The sequence below is a fragment of the Ornithorhynchus anatinus genome, chromosome X4 (genome assembly GCF_004115215.2).
Source record: "Ornithorhynchus anatinus isolate Pmale09 chromosome X4, mOrnAna1.pri.v4, whole genome shotgun sequence".
Lineage (NCBI taxonomy): Eukaryota > Metazoa > Chordata > Mammalia > Monotremata > Ornithorhynchidae > Ornithorhynchus > Ornithorhynchus anatinus.
The window spans coordinates 3,517,808-3,537,037 of NC_041752.1; the positions used below are offsets into that span (position 1 = coordinate 3,517,808).

General features: G+C 47.8%; 1 protein-coding gene across 4 annotated transcripts in view; it reads left to right on the forward strand.

The window, feature by feature from the left end:
- Nucleotides 1-408: 408 nt before the first annotated feature.
- The window catches only part of EHMT1 (euchromatic histone lysine methyltransferase 1), a 106,490-nt gene continuing 87,668 nt past the window's right edge, over nt 409-19,230 (forward strand). The window contains exon 1 of one of the 4 annotated variants that reach the window (XM_029054318.1): nt 409-453. In XM_029054318.1, the coding sequence (XP_028910151.1) occupies nt 430-453 (24 nt within the window). In that variant the 5' untranslated portion in view covers nt 409-429. Of the gene's footprint in view, nt 454-812; nt 878-5,154; nt 5,175-14,161; nt 14,247-19,230 lie in introns of those variants that run through there. The other 3 variants (XM_029054314.2, XM_029054323.2, XM_029054322.2) reach the window with 3 other exon arrangements.

The following is a 19,230-nucleotide window of genomic DNA, read 5'->3' on the forward strand; positions in this document are numbered from 1 at the left end:
GAGGGAACTGAGGCCCAGAGAAGTGAAGTGACTTGCCCACAGTCACACAGCTGACAAGGGGCAGAGCCGGGAGTCAAACTCCCAAGCCCGGCCTCTTTCCACTGAGCCAAACCGCCTCCCTCCCTCAGCGGGGTAAAGGCCCAAGCGGCGCTTACGTCACCCGGGACCACGTGACGTATGGCGTAAATGGGGCGGGGGGGGCCGCGACGGAGGCCGCCATGATGTCGTACGGAAAAGAGGGAGACGGAGGCCGCCATGATGTCGTACGGAAAAGAGGGAGACGGAGGCCGCCATGGCGCCCCGTTGTCCGCGCGCATGCGCCGCCGCTTCGCGGGGCCGGCGCGCGCGCGGTCCATCCGGGCGGGGGGAGAGGGCGGAGCGATGACGCGTGGCGGCAGGGGGCGGGGCCTGAGTCGGGGCGGCCGGGCCATGGCTACAGCGGATGCCGCCGAGGTGAGCGAGCGGGAGGGCGGGCGGCCGCTGAGGCGGCGGCGGCGGCGCCGGGAGGGTCGCCGCGGGGCGGGGGAGGCCGCCGGAGGTCCGTCCGTCGGCCGCCCGGCGGCCCGGGAGGGCGGGGGAGCCGCTTTTGTGTGGAGGCGACGGCGGGGGAGGGAGGGAGGGAGGAAGGAGGGGGGGCCCGGCGCTCTGGATAAGCCATACCCCGCCGTCCGGCGCCGCCGCCGGGCCGCCAGGCATTCAGGTTCCGGGGCCCCAGAGGTGGCGGTGGAAGGACCGGCCGGGGGGAGGGGGCCGACGCCTGCCAGCCCATGTGCTCGCCCCGCTGCCCCCTTCCCCACCAACACTGCACATGGCAGCTGAGCCTGCAGGAGGAAAAGAAAAATCACCATCATCAAAACACCCTTTTGGGTGCAAAGAGGTCTGGGGGACGTGGGGGGTTGTTATTCCCCTCTTCCCCCCCCCCCCACTTCTTCGGCGTGGAGGAGGACAAAGTTGGGCCGAGGTCGTTGCAGGGGCCGGGCAGAAGGACGGGAGGGAGAAATGGGGGCCGAAGTTGGGGATCGAGGATCAAAATGATAATAATGGTGGTATTTGTGAAGCGCTTACTCTGTGCAGAGCACTGTTCTAAGCGCTGGGGGGGATACAGGGTCATCAGGTTGGGGCTCACAGGCTTTATCCCCATTTTACAGATGGGGTAACTGAGAATAATAATAATGTTGGTATTTGTTAAGCGCTTACTCTGTGCAGAGCACTGTTCTAAGCGCTGGGGGGGGATACGGGGTCATCAGGTTGTCCCACGTGGGGCACACAGTCTCCATCCCCAATTTACAGATGAGGGAACTGAGACCCAGAGAATAATAATAATGGCGTTTGTTAGGCGCTTACTATGTGCCAAGCACTGTTCTGAGCGCTGGGATAGGCACAAGGTCATCAGGTTGGCCCCCGTGGGGCTCACAGTCTTCATCCCCTTTTACAGATGAGGGAACTGAGGCCCAGAGAATAATAATAATAATAATAATAATAATAATAATGGTATGTAAGTGCTTACTAAGTGCCAAGCACTCTTCTGAGCACTGGGATAGACACAAGGTCATCAGGTTGGCCCCCATGGGGCTCACGGTCTTCATCCCCATTTTACAGATGAAGGAACTGAGGCCCAGAGAAGTGATTTGCCCAAAGTCACACAGCTGGGATTAGAACCCATGACCTCTGACTCCCAAGCCTGTGCTCTTGCCACTGAGTCACGTTCATTCATTTAATCCTGTTTACTGAGCACTTACTGTGTGCAGAGCATTGTACTAAGCGCTTGGAAGGTACAATTTGGTAACAGACAATCCCTGCCCAACTTAAGGCTCCTTTATGGGTTCTTTTGTTGCAGAGAGCAGAGCACACTCTCCTTTTTTTAAAATAAATGCAATATAACCATCCTCATTATTAATAATAATGTTGGTATTTGTTAAGTGCTTACTATGTGCCAAGCACTGTTCTAAGCACCAAGGGAGACACAAGGTCATCAGGTTGTCCCACGTAGGGCTCACAGTCTTCACCCCCATTTCACAGATGAGGGAACTGAGGCCCAGAGAAGTCAAGTGATTTGCCCAAGGTCACCCAGCTGACAAGCGGCAGAGCCTGGATTAGAACCCATGACCTCTGACTCCCAAACCCAGGTTCTTTCCACTAATAATAAATTTGGTATTTGTTAAGTACTTACTATGTGCCCAGCCCTGTTCTAAGCACTAGGTAGATGCAAGGTAATCAGGTTGTCCCACGTGGGGCTCACACTCTTAATCCCCATCTTCCAGATGATGTAACTGAGGCCCAGAGAAGTGAAGTGACTTACCCAAAGTCACACAGCTGATGTGGTGGATTTGGGATTAGAACCCATGACCTCTGACTCCCAAACCCGGGTTCTTTCCACTAAGCCAAGCTGCTAGTGAACGTTGCTCCTTTGCCTAACTTTCGAGGCAGTCTTGGAAAATGGAGATGAGTTTATTAGTTTTAGGACTGTTCTTATTATTGTCTTATTGCTTAGTGTGGGGCTCTGCAGGGAGTAAGCACTCAATAAATACTATTGATTAATGAGTTTGGTACCAAGAGTGAGGCTTGGTGATGATACTATTAATAATAATAATTACAGCATGTTATACGCTTACTAAGAGCCAGACACTGTAGAGTGCGGACTTGGGAGTCAGAGGCCGTGAGTTCTAATCCCGGCTCCACAACTTGTCTAGTGTGTGACCTTGGGCAAGCCGCTTAATTAGTATTATTATTGTTGGTATGGTATTTGCTAAGTGCTTACTCTGTGCCAAGCACTTTTCTAAGCGCTGACTACTCATTTTGCTGTCTCCCCCTTTTAGACTGGGCTGAGTCAGAGATTGCTGGGCAGAGATTTTCTCTATCTGTTGCTAAATTGTACATTCCAAGCGCTTAGTACAGTGCTCTGCACACAGTAAGCACTGAATAAAGACGATTGAATGAAAGGTAAACAGGTTGTCCCACTGTGGGGCTCGCAGTCTTTGTCTCCATTTTCCAGATGAGGTAACTGAGGCACAGCAAAGTTAAGTGACTTGCCCAAAGTCACACAGCAGACAAGTGGCAGAGCTGGGATTAGAACCCATGACCTTCTGATGACTCCCAGGCCCATGTTCTATCCACTAGGCCCTGCAGCTTCCCTGGTGATTGTGGTATTTAAGCGCTTACTCTGAGCCAGGCACTGTAGTAAGTGCCGGCATAGAAATAGGATCATCAGATCCATTCTCATTCTAAAAGGAGGGAGAACAGGCATTTCACAGATGAGGAAACTGAGGTCAAGTGAAGGGACTTGCCCAGGGTCACACAGCAGGCAAGTGGTGGGAGCTGGGATTAGAACCCAGACCCTCTGATTCCCAAGTCTGGGCTCTTCTCCTCAGGGCAAGCTGCTTATCAGAGTTGGAATGACCCAGAGAGAGATCATTTTAGGAAAATAAAGTGTAATGGTTCTTTTGGAATAAATTAAGGGTGGGGGAAGTGTGAGTAGGTTGGAATCTTACTTGGCTAGGTCCTCTTTGAATCTTGCTCTATCAATCAATCGGTGGTTTTCATTAAGCTCCTGGTGTATGTAAAGCCGTTGGAGAATTAGATTCAATTAATCGTATGTATTGAGCTGTGGGCAGAGCACTGTACTAAGCGTTTGGGGGAGTACACCGATACAGAGTTGAAGATCCTTACCCTTGAGGAGTTTATAATCTCTTTACCCCCACTCGGCTTGAAAAGCTCAGTTCAGAAGTCACGGTAGGGTAACGGCTCTGCTGGTGGCCAAATGATTTTGCCTAGCAAAGCGGTCGTTTGAAAGATGGCCTAACTTTGGTATCATGTCCTTCTCATTTTGCGTCAGAAGGGGCGAAAGTGACAGGATCAACTGGCCGAAACTGCCTGCTCTTTTCTCCAAGTCATAGAATAACTCTGAATTAGCTATGGGGGAGCCTCTCCCTCATTCGTTCATTCACTCGATAGTATTTATTGAACGCTTATTCTGTGCAGAGCACTTACTAAGTGCTTGGAAAGTACAATTTGGCAACAGATTGCCAGATTCCCTCTTCTTTAGACTGAGCCCCATGTGGGGCAGGGACCGTCCAACCTGGTTAACATGTATAATAACGGTGCTTAACACATAGTAAGGGCTGAGCAAATCATCATAATTAATAATACTACCAATGGGAAGTCCTTCATCCTTAACTCTAATGCTGCGAAGTTGAAAATGCCAAAATGCTTCTGTGACTTAGGACCTGTAACACCTGGCAAAGCGAACTTTAGAAGCACCCTGAGTAAAATCAATACCGGGCTTGGGGAGATTAGCTTTTGGAATACCCTTCCTGAAGAACAGAGTATTTTTAGGTTTAAGAAATGGCTGTTTTCAGGTGTGTATCATAAGACTCCTGCAGGTAAGGAGACATCCTTATAGTAATAAAAGTAATTATGGTATTTATGGAGCTTCCTCTGGAGGTAGATAAAAAGCAATCAGATCAGCCAAGCCCTTGGCTTGTGTGGGGATTACTCCAAGGGCGAAGGAGAACAGGTATTTAATCATCATTTTTCATATGAGGAAACTGAGGCACAGAGCACTCATTCAGTCGTATTTATTGAGAGCTTACTATCTGCAGAGCACTGTACTAAGTGCTTGGGAAAGTTCAATACAACAAGAAACAGGGACATTCCCTGCTTATAACGAGCTCACGGGCTGGGGCGGGGGGAGCCTGACAGTAATACGGATAAATAAAATTACAGTTGTGGGGCTGGGAGGGGGGAAGAGCAAAGAGAGTAAGTCAGGGCGACGCAGAAGGGAGTGGGAGAGGAGGAAAAGTAGTAAAGCGGGGCTTTTCCTCTAAACTGCACATCCCAAGAAGGAACCTGCACAGTGAATTGTGATGAAGAGCCCTGTTAATTAGACCCCTGCAGGTGTGATGCAAATAGGAAGTGGAAAAATCTCCCCCTCTCCCTCCCCCCCCACAACTTATCTTTGTGGCTTCTGTTGGTAATCTTCATTAATAACAGTTGTTTCCTCCAGTTCATTGCTTATTTCATGATTCGATCGTGGTCTCCTGCAGGTTTGGGATTTGGAAGCCTTTTGGAAGCACTGCTTCCTAAAGCAGCTGCGTAATGTGTGGTGGATATTTCATTTCCCATGCCTCTGTCACCCTTGTGGCCCTTAGGAGAAGGACAAAGCTGTGATATCTCAGGTGAGAGGTGGCGAAGGTACAGAGGCCCCGCACGGGGCTCCCCGGCGTAGGCAGGAGGGAGAACTGTACAGCCTGGCACAAAGAGCCCGGGCGTCGGAGGACCTGAGTTCTGATCCCGGCTCCGTCACGTGTCTGCTTGCTGTGTGACCACGGGCAAGTTACTTGACTTCTCTCTGCCTCAGTTCCCTCATCAGTCAAAATGGGGATTAAGACCGTGAGCCTTATATGGGACATCTGCCTCCGGCGCTTAGTACAATGGTTGGCACATAGTAAGTGCTTAACAAAATACCATTAAAAACTTAAAAACAAAAACAAAACCACAACACAAAAACAATTTTGACCAAATAATTGGCACGTAACATTGCAGAGCAAAAATCCCACCCTGGTTGGATCTTTGGTAACGTCACAGATCTGGTTGAGATGACCTTGTGATTGGAACTTGGAGACTTGTTTTTTAAATTTTTTTAAGTGGTATTTGTTAAGCGCTTACTCTGTGTCAAACATTGTTCTAAGCGCTGGGGTAGGTACAGTTTAATTGGGGTGGAAACAGCCCTGTCCCTGCTCCCAGTCTAAGTAGGAGGGAGAACATGTATTGAATACCTATTTCACAGTTGAAGAAACTGAGGCCCAGGGAGTGAAATGACTTGCCTCAGGTCACACAGCAAGCAATTGGTGGAGCTGGCATTAAATAATAATAATTATGGTGTTCAGAGCGTACTGTGTGTCAGGCACTATGCTAAGCACTGAGGTGGATACAAGCAAATTGGTTTGGTCACAGTCCAGATCCCTTGTGGGGTTCACAGTCTCGCTTCCCATTTTACAGATGAGGTAACTGAGGCACAGAGAAGTTAAGCGACTTTCCCAAGGTTACATAGCAGGCAAGTGGCGGAATCGGGATTAAAATGTCGCTCCTTCTGATGTTCAAGACCGGGCTCTATCCACGGGGCCACACCGCTCGACTGTTTCAGGGACACCCTAAAGGGTCCTGGGAGTTTCCATTGGCTCCATCACCCCTATGGCTCAGCTTTGCTGTGAGGGCAGGGGCAGAGTTGGGAGGGGGTCTTCTCCCCCCTCAGGCACAACAAGTGCCAGGAAGCCATGGCCTGATCTAGGTTGCCCAGCATGGTACCACTGAGACCCAAGGTACTTTCTTTGTCCACCAGTTGGTCGGTGAGAAGAGATGCAGTTGAAATGTGGGATCTGAAACCTGACCCCTGTGGATTCCTCAGCTATGAACTGTCCCACCTGAATATCTTGTATCTACCCAAACAGTACAGTGTGAGGCACCTAGTAAGCGCTTAACAAATATTATTAGCACTACATGGTGGTGATTTCATCACAATGGCCTGCATTTTGCTGGTAATGACATCGCTCTCCAGCCCGCATTGTTATTCATCCTAGGTCTGAAGGGTTTTTGGCTTTTATTTGTTTTTTTTCAATGGCATTTGTTAAGCCCGCACTATGTGCCAGGCACTGTACTAAGCGTTGGGGGCAGATACAGGCTGATCAGGTTGTTCAGAGTCTCCGTCCCATGGCTCACAGTCTGAATCCCCATTTTCCAGATGAGGTCGGTGAGGCCCAGAGAAGGGAAGCGACTGGCCCAAGGTCACCCACCAGACGAGTGGCGGAGCAGGGATGAGAACCCAGGCCCTTCCGACTCCCAGGCCCGGGCTCGGTCCACCAGGCCACGGCTGCTTCTCGCAGCGAGGGAGTTGGCCGTCTTCTATCGTGGGTAAACTGAGGTTGTCGTCATCCAGTGTCTTTTTCTGCCGAGACAGTTGCCGTCGGATAGGAAAGCACTGTGAACTGTAAACTTCGTCAATTGGCTGCAAAGTTTCGTGATGTCAGTCTGGTCTGGGGATCATCTAGTACAGAGGATCGTGCGATTCAGAAAGTAGCCCAAGTGCCCAGGTGGTGTCTTTCACTTTCATTTCTGGAAGCAGTGGGTTTTTCTTGCTCCAGTTCGGTTCCTCTCAGATGTCCAGCATTGTCTCCTCTCTCCTCGATTTCTGCAGGCGGATCTCCTCTACATTCCGTAGCGATAATTGGGGTGTGCGCCAAGCCCTGGACTAAGCATTGGGGGGTAGGTACAGGCATGGGGTTCACAGTCTAAACAAGAGGAAGAACAGGGATTGAACCTCCATTATGCAGATGAGGGAACTGAGGCACAAAGAAGCGAAGTGACTTGTCCAAGATCACACAGCAGATGAGGGGAGGAGCTGGGATTAGAGTCCAATTTTCCTTGACTCCTAGGTACGTGCTCTGTCCACTAGGCCACCCTGCTTCTCAGAGGGCTTGACTCTTCCCTAAGCAATGTGGAGTACTGGATAGAGAAGGTGCTCAATAAATACCATTGATTAATTGGTTGACAGAGCATAGGTCAGGGAGTCAGTACCCTGGGTTCTACTCCCTCTTCGCCACTAATCTGTGTGACTTCGGGCAAGTCACTTAAATGGCTCTGTGCCTCAGTTTTCCCCACAGTATAACGGCGATTAAATATTCTGTTCTCCCTCCCTCTTAGAGCAGGAGCCTCATGTGGGACAGGGACTGCACAGAGTGTTCCTACCCCAGCATTTCACACCAGAACTAGGTAAGCGTTGGAATCGAAATTGAAAAATGATCTTCAGGGAGGTATTGTACTCTCTGGTCTCCTCTCCGCCCTCAGTGGCCTCATAATAATACTAATAATTATGGCATTTGTAAAGAGCTTACTCTGTGCCAGGCACCGTATTAAGCACCGGGGTGGATACAAGCAAATCGGGTTGAACGCAGTCCCCATTCCACCGGGGGTAACAGTCTCCATCGCCATTTTACAGATGAGGGAACTGAGGCCCAGAGACGTGGCAGAGCCAGGATTAGAACCCACAACCATCTGACTCCCAGGCCCCGGGCTAATAATAATAATAATGTTGGCATTTGTTAAGCGCTTACTATGTGCAGAGCACTGTTCTAAGCGCTGGGGTAGATACAGGGTCATCAGGTTGTCCCACGTGAGGCTCATAGTCTTCATCCCCATTTTACAGATGAGGTAACTGAAGCACAGAGAAGTGAAGTGACTTGCCCACAGTCACACAGCTGACAAGTGGCAGAGCCGGGAGCCGAACCCATGACCTCTGACTCCGAAGCCCAGGCTCTTTCCACCGAGCCACGCTGCTTCCCCTACGCCGTGCTGTGGGCAGGGAAAGTTCCTACTGACTCTGCTGTAGTGTCCTCTCTCAAACTCTTAATACAATGTTCTGCAGTCAATCAATAAGTCAGTTGCATGGTTTGAGCGCTTACTATGTGCAGAGCACTGAACCAGCAGTATTAGTAAACATGTTTCCTACCCATTAATGAGCTTACAGTCTAGAGGTGATCAGACATAGAGGAAGCGTTCAATAAATACCGTTGACGGATGGATGGTAGATGGTAAGCTTGGGCAGGGAGCTTGTCTACCAACTCTGTTATATTGTCCTCTCCCAACCGCTTAGTCCAGTGCTTTGCACACAGTAGAAGTTCTGACAGTACCAATGGTGAGGATGGTTGAGGTTGGACAAGAAGCAGCGTGGCTTAGTGGAAAGAGCTGGGCTTGGGAGCCAGAGGACCTGGGTTCTAATCCCGACTCCGCCACTCGTCTGCTGTGTGATGTTGGGCAAGTCACTTCTCTGGGCCTTGGTTACCTCATCTGTAAAATGGAGATGAAGACTGGGGCACAGCCTTATATCTACCCTTATATCTATCTATCTATCTTAGAACAGTGCTTGGCACAGTGAGCACTTAACCAATACCATAATTATTATTATTGCAGCTAAATCAAAGTAATAATACCGTTGGCTTTTGCAAAAGCCTTTCTTCGAAGAACTCCAAGTGCTCTTTGACCCTCACTCATCCCTGTGAGGCGGGGAGGGGCTGATGGGGGCCGGGGAGGGAACTGAAACACAGAGGTCAAGTGACCCTGCGGGAACAGGATCAAAAGTGACCTATAGTTTCCGCCTCGGTGGTAAGGGGCTTCTGAGAATTGTGACCCCCCGCCACCCCCAACCCCCTAAACCCCTTGTGCCTGTAGGGAATACTGACTTTGGGACACATCTCCATCCTCTTCCCTTCTTACCATCTCCTTGTTTCCTCCGCTCCCTGTGATAACCTTTGTTGACCCCCATTTTTCCTCAGCAGTCCCTGACTTCCTCTCCAATTCAGTGTGGCTTAGTGGAAGGAACAAGGATCGGGAGCCCGGAGATCAGGATTTTAGTCCCAGCTCTGTCGGTTGCCTGCCATGTGGCCTTGGGCAAGTCACTCCCTCTAGATTGTGGTGGACAGAAAATGTGTCTATTGTTGCATTGTACTGTCCCAAGCACTTAGTTAAGTGCTCTGCATTCATTCATTGTCATATTTATTGAGTACTTATGCAAAACACTTTACTAAGCACTTAGTACACAGTAAAATAAATACGATTTATTTATTGCTCGATAAATACGATTAACTGACTGTGCCTCAGTTCCCTCCTCTGTAAAAAGGTGATGATGATAATAATTATGGTATTTGTTAAGGCGCCTGCTATGTGTACTAAGCACTGAGATAAAATGTCTGTGTGCTAAGGCAGTGGCCTTACATTGTGAGCCCCCTGTGAAGCAGGAACTGTGTCCAATCTGATTGTCCTTAGCACAGTACTTAGCACAAGCAAGTGCTTGATAAATGCCATCTCCCTAGCCTGCTCTGTCCAGCTCCATACCATCTCAGACCATTTAATTGTTTTTTAATCGGACCTTTCCCAGCCTCCAATCTGCCCGTATTGGAAGGGGTCCTGTCAGATCTCCAGTGCTTAGTACAGTGCTTGGCAAAGAGTAAGGGCTTAAGTCTCCCAATTGTTATTGTTATCGACCTCACTGGCAAATACAAAAGCCGCACAGACCCACCAAAGTTCTCATCTCCCTGTCCGTTCTCTCCCAGAGATCTGCATCTCTATGCGAATTAGGGGAATGAATGGGCGAGGAAACAAAGCCCAACTGCCTGGTCTCTCCCAGGTCCCGGCTCCGTTTTCTTGCCTGCCCAAAGGGAAGGAACTGAGTTAACCCGCAACGGGCTGGGGTGGTTGGGAGAGTTGGAAAGAAAGTGTTGGGAAGCTTCTCTTTGCAGAGGAGAGGTAGGATTGGCAGTCTGAGAAGGGTCTCTGCAGAGCACATCTACTTAAGTACCGTTTGAAGCGTCTGGAAGAGTACAATCTAACAGTTGGTAGTCACGTTCCCTTCCCAACAAGGAGCAGACAGCCTAGAGCTTAGCACTTGTTAGACGCTAAGCTCTGGGGCAGAAACAAGCTAATCAGGCCGGACATAGTCCCTGTCCCTCATGGGAGAACAGGTATTTCAACCCTATTTTAGAGATGAGGAAACTGAGGCCCAGAGAAGGTAAATGATTCACCCAAGGTCACTCAGCCGTTAGTGGCAGAGTTAAGTGACTCCCTGTCCTGTGCTCTTTCCACTAGGCCTCACTGCTCTTCCTGCCATTCAGGAGGTGTATTTATTAAGCATTTATTGTGTGCAGAGCACTGAACTAAGCCCATGGGAGAGTAGAGTGAAACAGACATCTGAAACAGACACAAAGAGCTTACAGTCTCAAGGGGGAGATGGAGATTAATAGAAAAAAATGACAGATAGGGAAAGAAGTGGTGTGGTGCAGGGATGGGGGTGAATAAAGGGAGCAAATCGGGGTGAAGCAGAGGGAGAGGGAGAAGAGGAAAGGAGAGCTTAGTCAGAGAAGGCTTCTTGGAGGAGATGGGCCGTGCTTGCTTTGAAGGTGGGGAGAGCAACTCAGATGAGAAGGGAAGGGAGTTCCAGACCAGAGGCGGGATGTGAGTGAGAGATTCGGCGGTAAGAGAGATGAGATGGAGAAACGGGCAGAAGGTTGGCACTACAGGAGCGAGTTGTGCACGTTGGCTCGTAGTAGGAGAATTGTGAAGTGGCATAGTAGATAGAGCACAGGCCTGGAAGTCAGATGGTCAAGGGTTCTAATCTTGGCCCTGCCGCTTGTCTGCTGTGTGACCTTGGGCAAGTCACCTCACTTCTGTGCCTGTTACCGCAACTGTAAAATGGGGATTGTGACTATGAGCCCAAGGTGGGACGGTCTGTGTTCAACCTGATTTATTCGAATCCACCCCATCGCTTGGTATGGTTGGTGGCACACAGTAAGTGCTTAACACCTACCGCAGTTATTATTATTATGGAATCCATGATGGTTTTTTGTCTGTCAACTCTCCCAAGCACTCAGTACAGAGCCCGTGGCAGTGCTCAATAAATGTTTGATGGTTTACTACTACTGGAGAGAGGAGTTTCACTGGCAATAGAGAGTAAGTTGAGGATGTTTGGTCTGCCCTTTTCTTCTCTTGTAGTGGGTGCCATTGTGCCCCCTAGATTGGCAAAGGCAGGATTCACGTGAGTGTTTCTTGAAATTCTGTAAATTGAACATCAACTACCCTGGGTTTGAGTTAAATAGATTCATCTGTGATGGTAGGCCTGGAATCATCATTGATAGAGAAACAGTGTGGCCTACTGGAAAGAGCCTGGGCTGAGAGTTAGAGGACCTGGGTTCTAATCCCGGCTCTGCTTCTTGCCTGCTGTGGGACCTTGGCCAAGTCACTGCACTGCTGGGCCTCAATTCCCTCCTGTAAAATGGGGATTAAGACTGTGAGCCCTCTACGGAACAGAATTGTGTCCAAGCTGATTATCTTGTATCTACCCCAGTGCTTAGTACAATGCCTTGCACATAGTAAGTGCTTAATAAATATCATAAAAATGATTGAGATTCCGCAGTCTACTGAGCCTGTTCAGAGCTTGCCAGTAGCCAAAGTGTGTGTATGTGTGTGTAAGCGCATTCCTACCTGGGTAATCAATCAGTCGAATTTATTGAGCGCTTAATGTATGTAGAGCACTGTACTAAGCACTTGGGAGAGTAGTCTGTAACAACATAAAAGGCACATTCCCTCCCACAGGTGAGTTTACAGTCTAGAGGGGGAGACGTTAATAGAAATAAATAAATTGCAGACATATATAGAAGTACTGTGGAGGTGGTTGGGGGGATGAATAAAAAGAGAAAGGCAGGACGATGCAGAAGGGATTTGGAGAAAAGGAAAAATGGACTTAGGGAAGGCCTCTTAGAGGAGTTCTGCCTCCAGTGAGGCTTTGAAGAGGGGGAGAGTAATTGTCAGTTATGAGGAGAGAGGGCATTCCAGGCCAGAGGCAGGATGTGGGCGAGAGGTTGGCGGTCGGATAGATGAGATCGAGGTACAGTGAGTAGCTTGGCGTTAGAAGAACGAAGTGTGCGGGCTGGGCTGTAGTAGGAAAGCAGAGAGTTTAGGTAAGAGGAGGCAAAGGTGATCGACTGCTTTAAAGCCGATGCCGAGTTTCTGTTTGATGTGGAAGGTGGAGGGTCTCGAAAGGGCAAACACGGCCTGAACGTTTTTGTAGAAGAATGATCCGGATGGCAGAGTGAAGTACGGACTGGAGTGGGGAGAGACAGGAGGCTGGGAGGTCAGCGAGGAGGCTGATATAGTAATCAAGGCTGGATGGGGTAAGTGCTTAGATGAGCGTGGTAGCGGTTTGGATGGGGTAGAAAGGATGGATTTTAGTGACGTGTGGAGAATGAACTGACAGGATGTAGTAGTAGATCGAATATGTGGGTTGAATGAGAGAGTCCAGGATAATGCCAAGGTAATGCCAGAGCCAAGATGGGAAGGATGATGGTGATGGGAAAGTCAGGGGAAGGACAGGATTTGAGTGGGAAGATACGGAGTTCTCTTCGGAAGAATGCTTTCTATCAATCAGTGGTCTTTACTGAGCGCTTACTATGCGCAGAGCGCTGTATTAAGCGCTCTCTTTTCCAGTCTGGTTTCTAAACCTTTCCTTTAAAGGACGCCTTCTAAGCCCCTTGTTCAAACTCTCTCAAGACTCAAAGCCACTGTGATCTCGAAGCCCCCTCTCTTGATTTCATTCCTCTTTTCCCCTGAAACATCCTCGCCAAGCTAGAATGGATCTTTTAAGGATGATAGCGCCTGGCTCTGAGAACCCCAGGATGAAGAATTATTGAGCGAAGCCCTGCTCTAAGGTAATAATAGTCATTGTGGTGTTTGTTAAGCGTAAGGTCCTGGAGTAGAGACAAGGTAATCATGGTCCCTGTCCCACATGGGGCTCATAGGCTCAGTAGGAGGGAGAACAGGTCTCGAATCCCCATTTTGCAGGTGAGGAACCTGAGGCTCGGAGAAATGAAGTGACTTGCCCGAGGTCACTCTGCGGGCAAGAGGCAGAGAGGGGATTAGAACTCAGGTGATAGTAGTAATAGTGTTTATTAAGCACCTACTGTGTGCAGAACACTGTACTGAGCGTTGGGAGAGAAGAGAAGCAGCAGGGACTAATGGATAGAGCCCGGGTCTGGGAGTCAGAAGGACCTGGGTTCTAATCCGGGCAGGCCACTTCTCTAGGCCGCAGTTACCTCATCTGTGAAATGGGGATTCAGACTGCGAGCCCTGTGTGGGACAGGGACTGTGTCCAACCTGATTAGCTTATATCTACCCCAGCGCCGAGTACAGTGCTTGGCACACAAGGAGGGCTTAACAGATCCCATAAAGAAAAAGAAATACACTGTATTCAATCAAATTTGAGCACTTACTGTATGCAAAGCACTGTTCCGAGCGCTCGGGGGAGTGCAATACAACGAGCAGACACCTTCTCTGCCCACAACAAGCTCATTTTGGACAGGATCCCTGTCCCCGCCGGGGACTCCCAATCTAAGAGTCTCCCGGCTCCCCGGCCTGTGTGCTTTTTCCACTAGGCCGCGCTGCTTCCTTGCACGGAAAAAAACTCACGTGTCTCATCATGTGACATCTCATCTACCTCCCTTCCTCCCCCCCGTGCTGCCCTCCTCCTCCTCCTCCTTCTCCTCCTCGCTTTGTAGCATCCCGGCGGAAGCACAGCAGGAGAGGGCATCTGGCACCGCACAGACAGCAACCCGAGAAGCATTTCCTTGGTGCGGCCTCGCCGTCTCACCGAGGCTCTCCTGCCGGCCTGCCGTTTCACGGGAGACCCCGTCATCCTCATCACTTTAATCGTAATAACTGATATTCGTGAGGGGCTTACTGACTGCCCATCATGTGTCCTAAACCCTGGGGTGGATTCGAGATCGAGTCTAAGAAGGAAGGAGGAGAGATGTTTACTCCCCCTTTTACAGCCGAGGAAACAGAGGCCCGGAAAATTAGTAGTGGTAATAATTATGGTCTTTGTTAAGCGTTTACTGTGTGCCAGGCACTGTTCTAAGCACTGGGGTAGGTACCAGGTAATCAGGTACCAGGTACACAGGGCTCACAGTCTTAATCCCCACTTTACAGATGAGGGAACTGAGACCCAGACAAATGAAGTGACTTGCCCGAGGTTACACTTTAGGAGAGTGGTGGAGCCAGGTTTAAAACTCAGGTCCTCTGACTGCCAGGCCCTTGCTTTTGTATCACGTCATCACAATCAACAGTCCAGGGTAGCTGGGTGGTGGTGATGATGTTATTTGTTAAGCGCTTACTATGTGCCAGGCACTTTTCTAAGCGCTGGGGAAGATGCAAGCTAATTAGGTCGGATACTGCCAACTCTTTCACCCTGTTGCTGTTGACTCCTGCAAGGTTTTTGAAAGGTTGCTCTCCTCAAGACTAAAGCTCGTTGTGGGCAGGGAGAATGTGTCAGTTTATTGTTGTTTGCTACTCTCCCAAGGATTTAGTACAGTGCTCTGCACACAGTAAGTGCTCAATGAATACGATTGAATGAATGAATGATGCATTCTCAAGCCATGTGCCTTAGTGGGTAGACCCCGGGCCTGAAAGTCAGAGCACCTGGGTTCTAATCCGGTCTCTGCCACTTACCTGTTGTGTACTTTGGGCAAGTCACTTCACTTCTCCGGGCCTCAGTTTCTTCATCTCTAAACTGGGGATTCAGTATCTTTTCTCCCTCTTAATGGGACTGTGATCCCCTTGTGGGACAGCGACTGTGTCGGATCTGATTACCTTGTTTCTACTCCAGCCCTGAACACAGTGGCTGACGCTTAGTAAGTGCTCAACAAATACCACGATAATTTGTTTTATCTTGATGAGATACAATTTAGCTTTAGTTGTTTCTCTGTTACTAAATTTTAAGTGCTTTTTTTTTTTTTTTGGTGGGGGGTTAGCGGTTGCAAAATAGCATTGCTTTGTTGTAAGCATTATTCATTCAATTAAAACCGTTTGCTTTAGGAAACATAAAGTTATGTGTAGGATTATATTACAACTGCCAAAAATTGTATAGTGCTGCATAGAGATTTTTAATTAAGGTTATTTTGATCATTTTTTGTGTACAAATGATCTTATTTTGCAAGGGTGATGTGATTTTTTTTAATAATCAGAAGCATATTTAAAAGTATATTTTCAATATATTTAAAACTTAAAGCATTTTTAAAACTAAAAGTAGCTAGTGATTAAGTCAATGTTCAGGTAATGCGATTAAAGCAGCAACCCCACCTTGAGAGATTAGGATGTTCCCTTACCATGTTGCGGTGAAGTTTGCTTGATGGAGACAGGTCTAAATTTTAAGTACCTGTGAGTTTGAGCTGTCAGCAACATTTGCAGTGGAGCAACTGATAAGTAGCAATTCAGCTAATTTACAGCCACAAAAGTATCACCTAATTTTTCTGGAAGATTTGGTGCATTCAGCGATTCTCTCAGTCACATAAAGGGCCACTATTAGCCCATTAATTTTAAAGATTTGGTAGCTCATTTATTAATCGAAGAACAACCGCTTCCTTCAGCTTGCTTATTTTGATATCTCTTGTACCTCTCTGTGGATCTTCTGATGGAAGTTTTCATTCATTCATTCGATCAATCATTTATTGAGCGCTTATTGTGCACAGAGCTCTGTACTAAGCACTTGTACTAAGACTGCTTACAGTCTAGAGGGGCGGGGAGACAGACATCGCTACCTGCCTCAACCCTGCCTATTTGCAATGAAGGGAGGGAAACAGCATGGCCTAGTGGATAGACCCCGGGCCTGGGTGTCAGGAGGACCCGAGTTCTTATCCTGGCTCTGCCACTTGTCTGCTGGGTGACCTTGGGCCAGTGACTTCTCTAGGCCTCAGTTCCCTCGTCTGGAAAATGGGGATCGATTGTGAGCCCCAAGTGGAGCAGGGACTGCGTCCAACTGGATTACCTTGTATCTACCCCAGTGTTTAGTTCAGTGCCTAGCACATAATAAGTGCTTAGCAAATACCATTAAAAAAATTACGCCGAGAAGCAGTGTGGCCTAGTGGAGAGAGTCTGAGTCTGGAGTCAGAGGACCCGGGTTTTAATCCCGGCTGCTCCACCTCTCGTAAAGTCATTCACAATGATTCTTCGAATCAAGAAAGGCCAAAATAAGCAAAGCTGAAATGTCAATTTAGGCATTTCCAGTAGGCAGGCATAGGAAACACAAAGGAGATAAGCAGTCCTTTTCCTCTTCCAAAGGCTTTTTTCCCCCCCTTTATGGTTTTTAAGTGCGTACTGTGTGCCTGTCACTGAACTAAGTACTGGAGTAGGTAGAAACTAATCAGATTGGACACAATGTGGCTCACTTAGTCCCCATTTTACAGGTGAGGTAACTTTAGCCCAGAGAAGTGAAGTGATTTGTGCAAGGTCACACAGCAGACAGGTTGCAGAGATGGGATGAAAAACCAGATTCTTTTTTTTTTAAATGGTATTTTTCAAGTGCTTACTATGCGCCAGGCTCTGTGCTAAGCACTGGGATAGATGCAAGGTTGTCCGGTTGGGACACCACATGGGGCTTACAGTCTTAGATTTTACAGATGAAGGTACTGAAGCCTAGAGAATTGAAGTGACCTGCCCAAGGTCATACAGCAGACAAGTGGCAGAGCTGGGATTAGAAAGCAGGTCTCTCTGACACCCAGGCCTGTTCTGTATCCACTAGGCCACGCTGCTTTTCCGTTTGACGCACGGTATTTGGCTGTTGTGGTGATTTTTGAGCTTCTGTTCAGATCAGTGTGTTTAAAGGCCTACCAAAGTCTTCTAGATATAAATGGTGAAAGCTTAGAGAGCAAACCATGTTTAGATCAGCTCTTAATGTCACAGTATGAGGTCTCACCACAATGTGAGTCGTTGAAATCAGGAGGAAGGGAAAAGTTCCACGGGGAACTGAAGAATTTAGATGTCAACCCGCTACAGATTTCATGCTTCGAAGAGGTCGGGACGTCGGTGCTCTTCACAAGACTAAATGGCTCGTCAGTTTGACCAGATGGCTCGCAAGATCTTTGTTTATTTTTCGATTTGACCTACATTTGATCTATTTTTTAATTTTATATAGGGCCCTTCCTCTAAGTACTAGTCAGAGAATGATGAACAACCGAAAGAAACAGTGTTTTCAAAGGGGAATGAGGGATTGTTACATAGTACTCTCCCATTGCTGTCCACAAGGTAAGAACTCAATAAATACCACTGATTGATTGAAAAGTCTATGAAGAACAGGAGGAGGAGGGTTAACTGGCAATTTCTGGATGCTAGCTATTAATAATTGTGAGAGAGTCCAGTATAGCCAAGGTGGCAACCACGTTCCCTTCCCGCAAGGAGCTTACAGTCTAGAGGGAGCTTATGATCAGTGGTATTTATCGACCGCCTACTGTGAAAAGCCATTTTATATAGAGAGTGCTCGTATCGAATGTAGAAGTAAACATAGATTGTTAAAATTCTTTGCATGGATGATCAGCCCTTCCTTAGTATTTATTGAGTTGCTTTGTGAGGAACACCATACTATGATGTTCTAATGCGGAGGGAAGATGCCATTTTCTTCGCGTATCCTCTGCAGACTTCGTTCAGGGATGTGAGGATTAGGATGATATTATTAGGGCTTGCCATGAAGCTGGCTTTTTAACAGTGCAAGCACCACCTTTCAAGATACCGGCACCCACCTTGTTGAACTTCTTGTGTTTCAGCAGTGTGTGGGATCAAAGAAAGAAATTGATTAGAATGGAAAATCTAGACTGAGTAAAAAGAAGGGGAATCCCCATAGATTTCTGGCAGGGATCTCTGAGGATTTCTACTGCTTTATGCAGTGATGAAATAGACAGTGGCAAGAAGCTCTTTATTAAATATAAATGGATGGTGGTTAGGGACAGGTCTAGACCGAACAACTTTAAAAAAATTCACACCGATGCAGTTTGTTTGCCATTTAATGCGCACCAGTTGTAGGGAGATTCGTCTTGCTGCAAGGTTCTTGCTTTCTCCAACTCATTATTTTCTTTTTGATGGATAAGTGGGACAGATTTCCACTGGACCCAAAGACTATTATTTTTCATAGCTAGTCTTATCATTAAAGTTCACTTCTGACATCATCAATAGTATTTGAGCACTTACTATCTGCAGAGCACTGTACTAAGTACTTGAGTTAGTCAATACAATACAACTGATAGACACTTTCCCTCCCCTCAGTGAGTTCTCAGGCTAGAAGGACAGCGAAGCAAAATTATTTTTCAGCTCTGACTGCTTTTAGCTCCTTTACATGAAAGCCATTTTTTCACCTCTGGTGGAGAATCCTGTCTTCAGTTTTTGTCTCTAACCTCCCTCCCTAAATATTTCACTGTAAAGAATTGAACAAGGGAGGCGGCTTCCTCAAAGAAGAGATAGGAGAGACTCTGAAGCATAAAGATCTTCCAACGAGGAGCAAATCAGTCATGAAGCAAGCTAGATGAGGGAGAGAGTATGAATGAATTCTCCAATCCATCAGTCGATAATTGGTGTGTGACCGCTGACCCTGGGCATTCATTCAGTTGTATATATTGAGCATTTATTGTGTGCAGAGCACTCTACTAAGCGTTTGGGAGAGTACAATATGACAGGAAATAGACACATTCCCTGCCCGCAGTGAGATTACAGTCTAGGCGTGGGGGAGATAGACATCGTTGTACTGATTTGTATATAAATTTGTACATATTTGTACCTAAATAAATTACAGATCTGTACTTAAGTGCAAAGCTAACAGCATCCAACCAACTGTTATTTCCAGAAGTAAGATAAAACGAGAGTCCTGATGGGTAA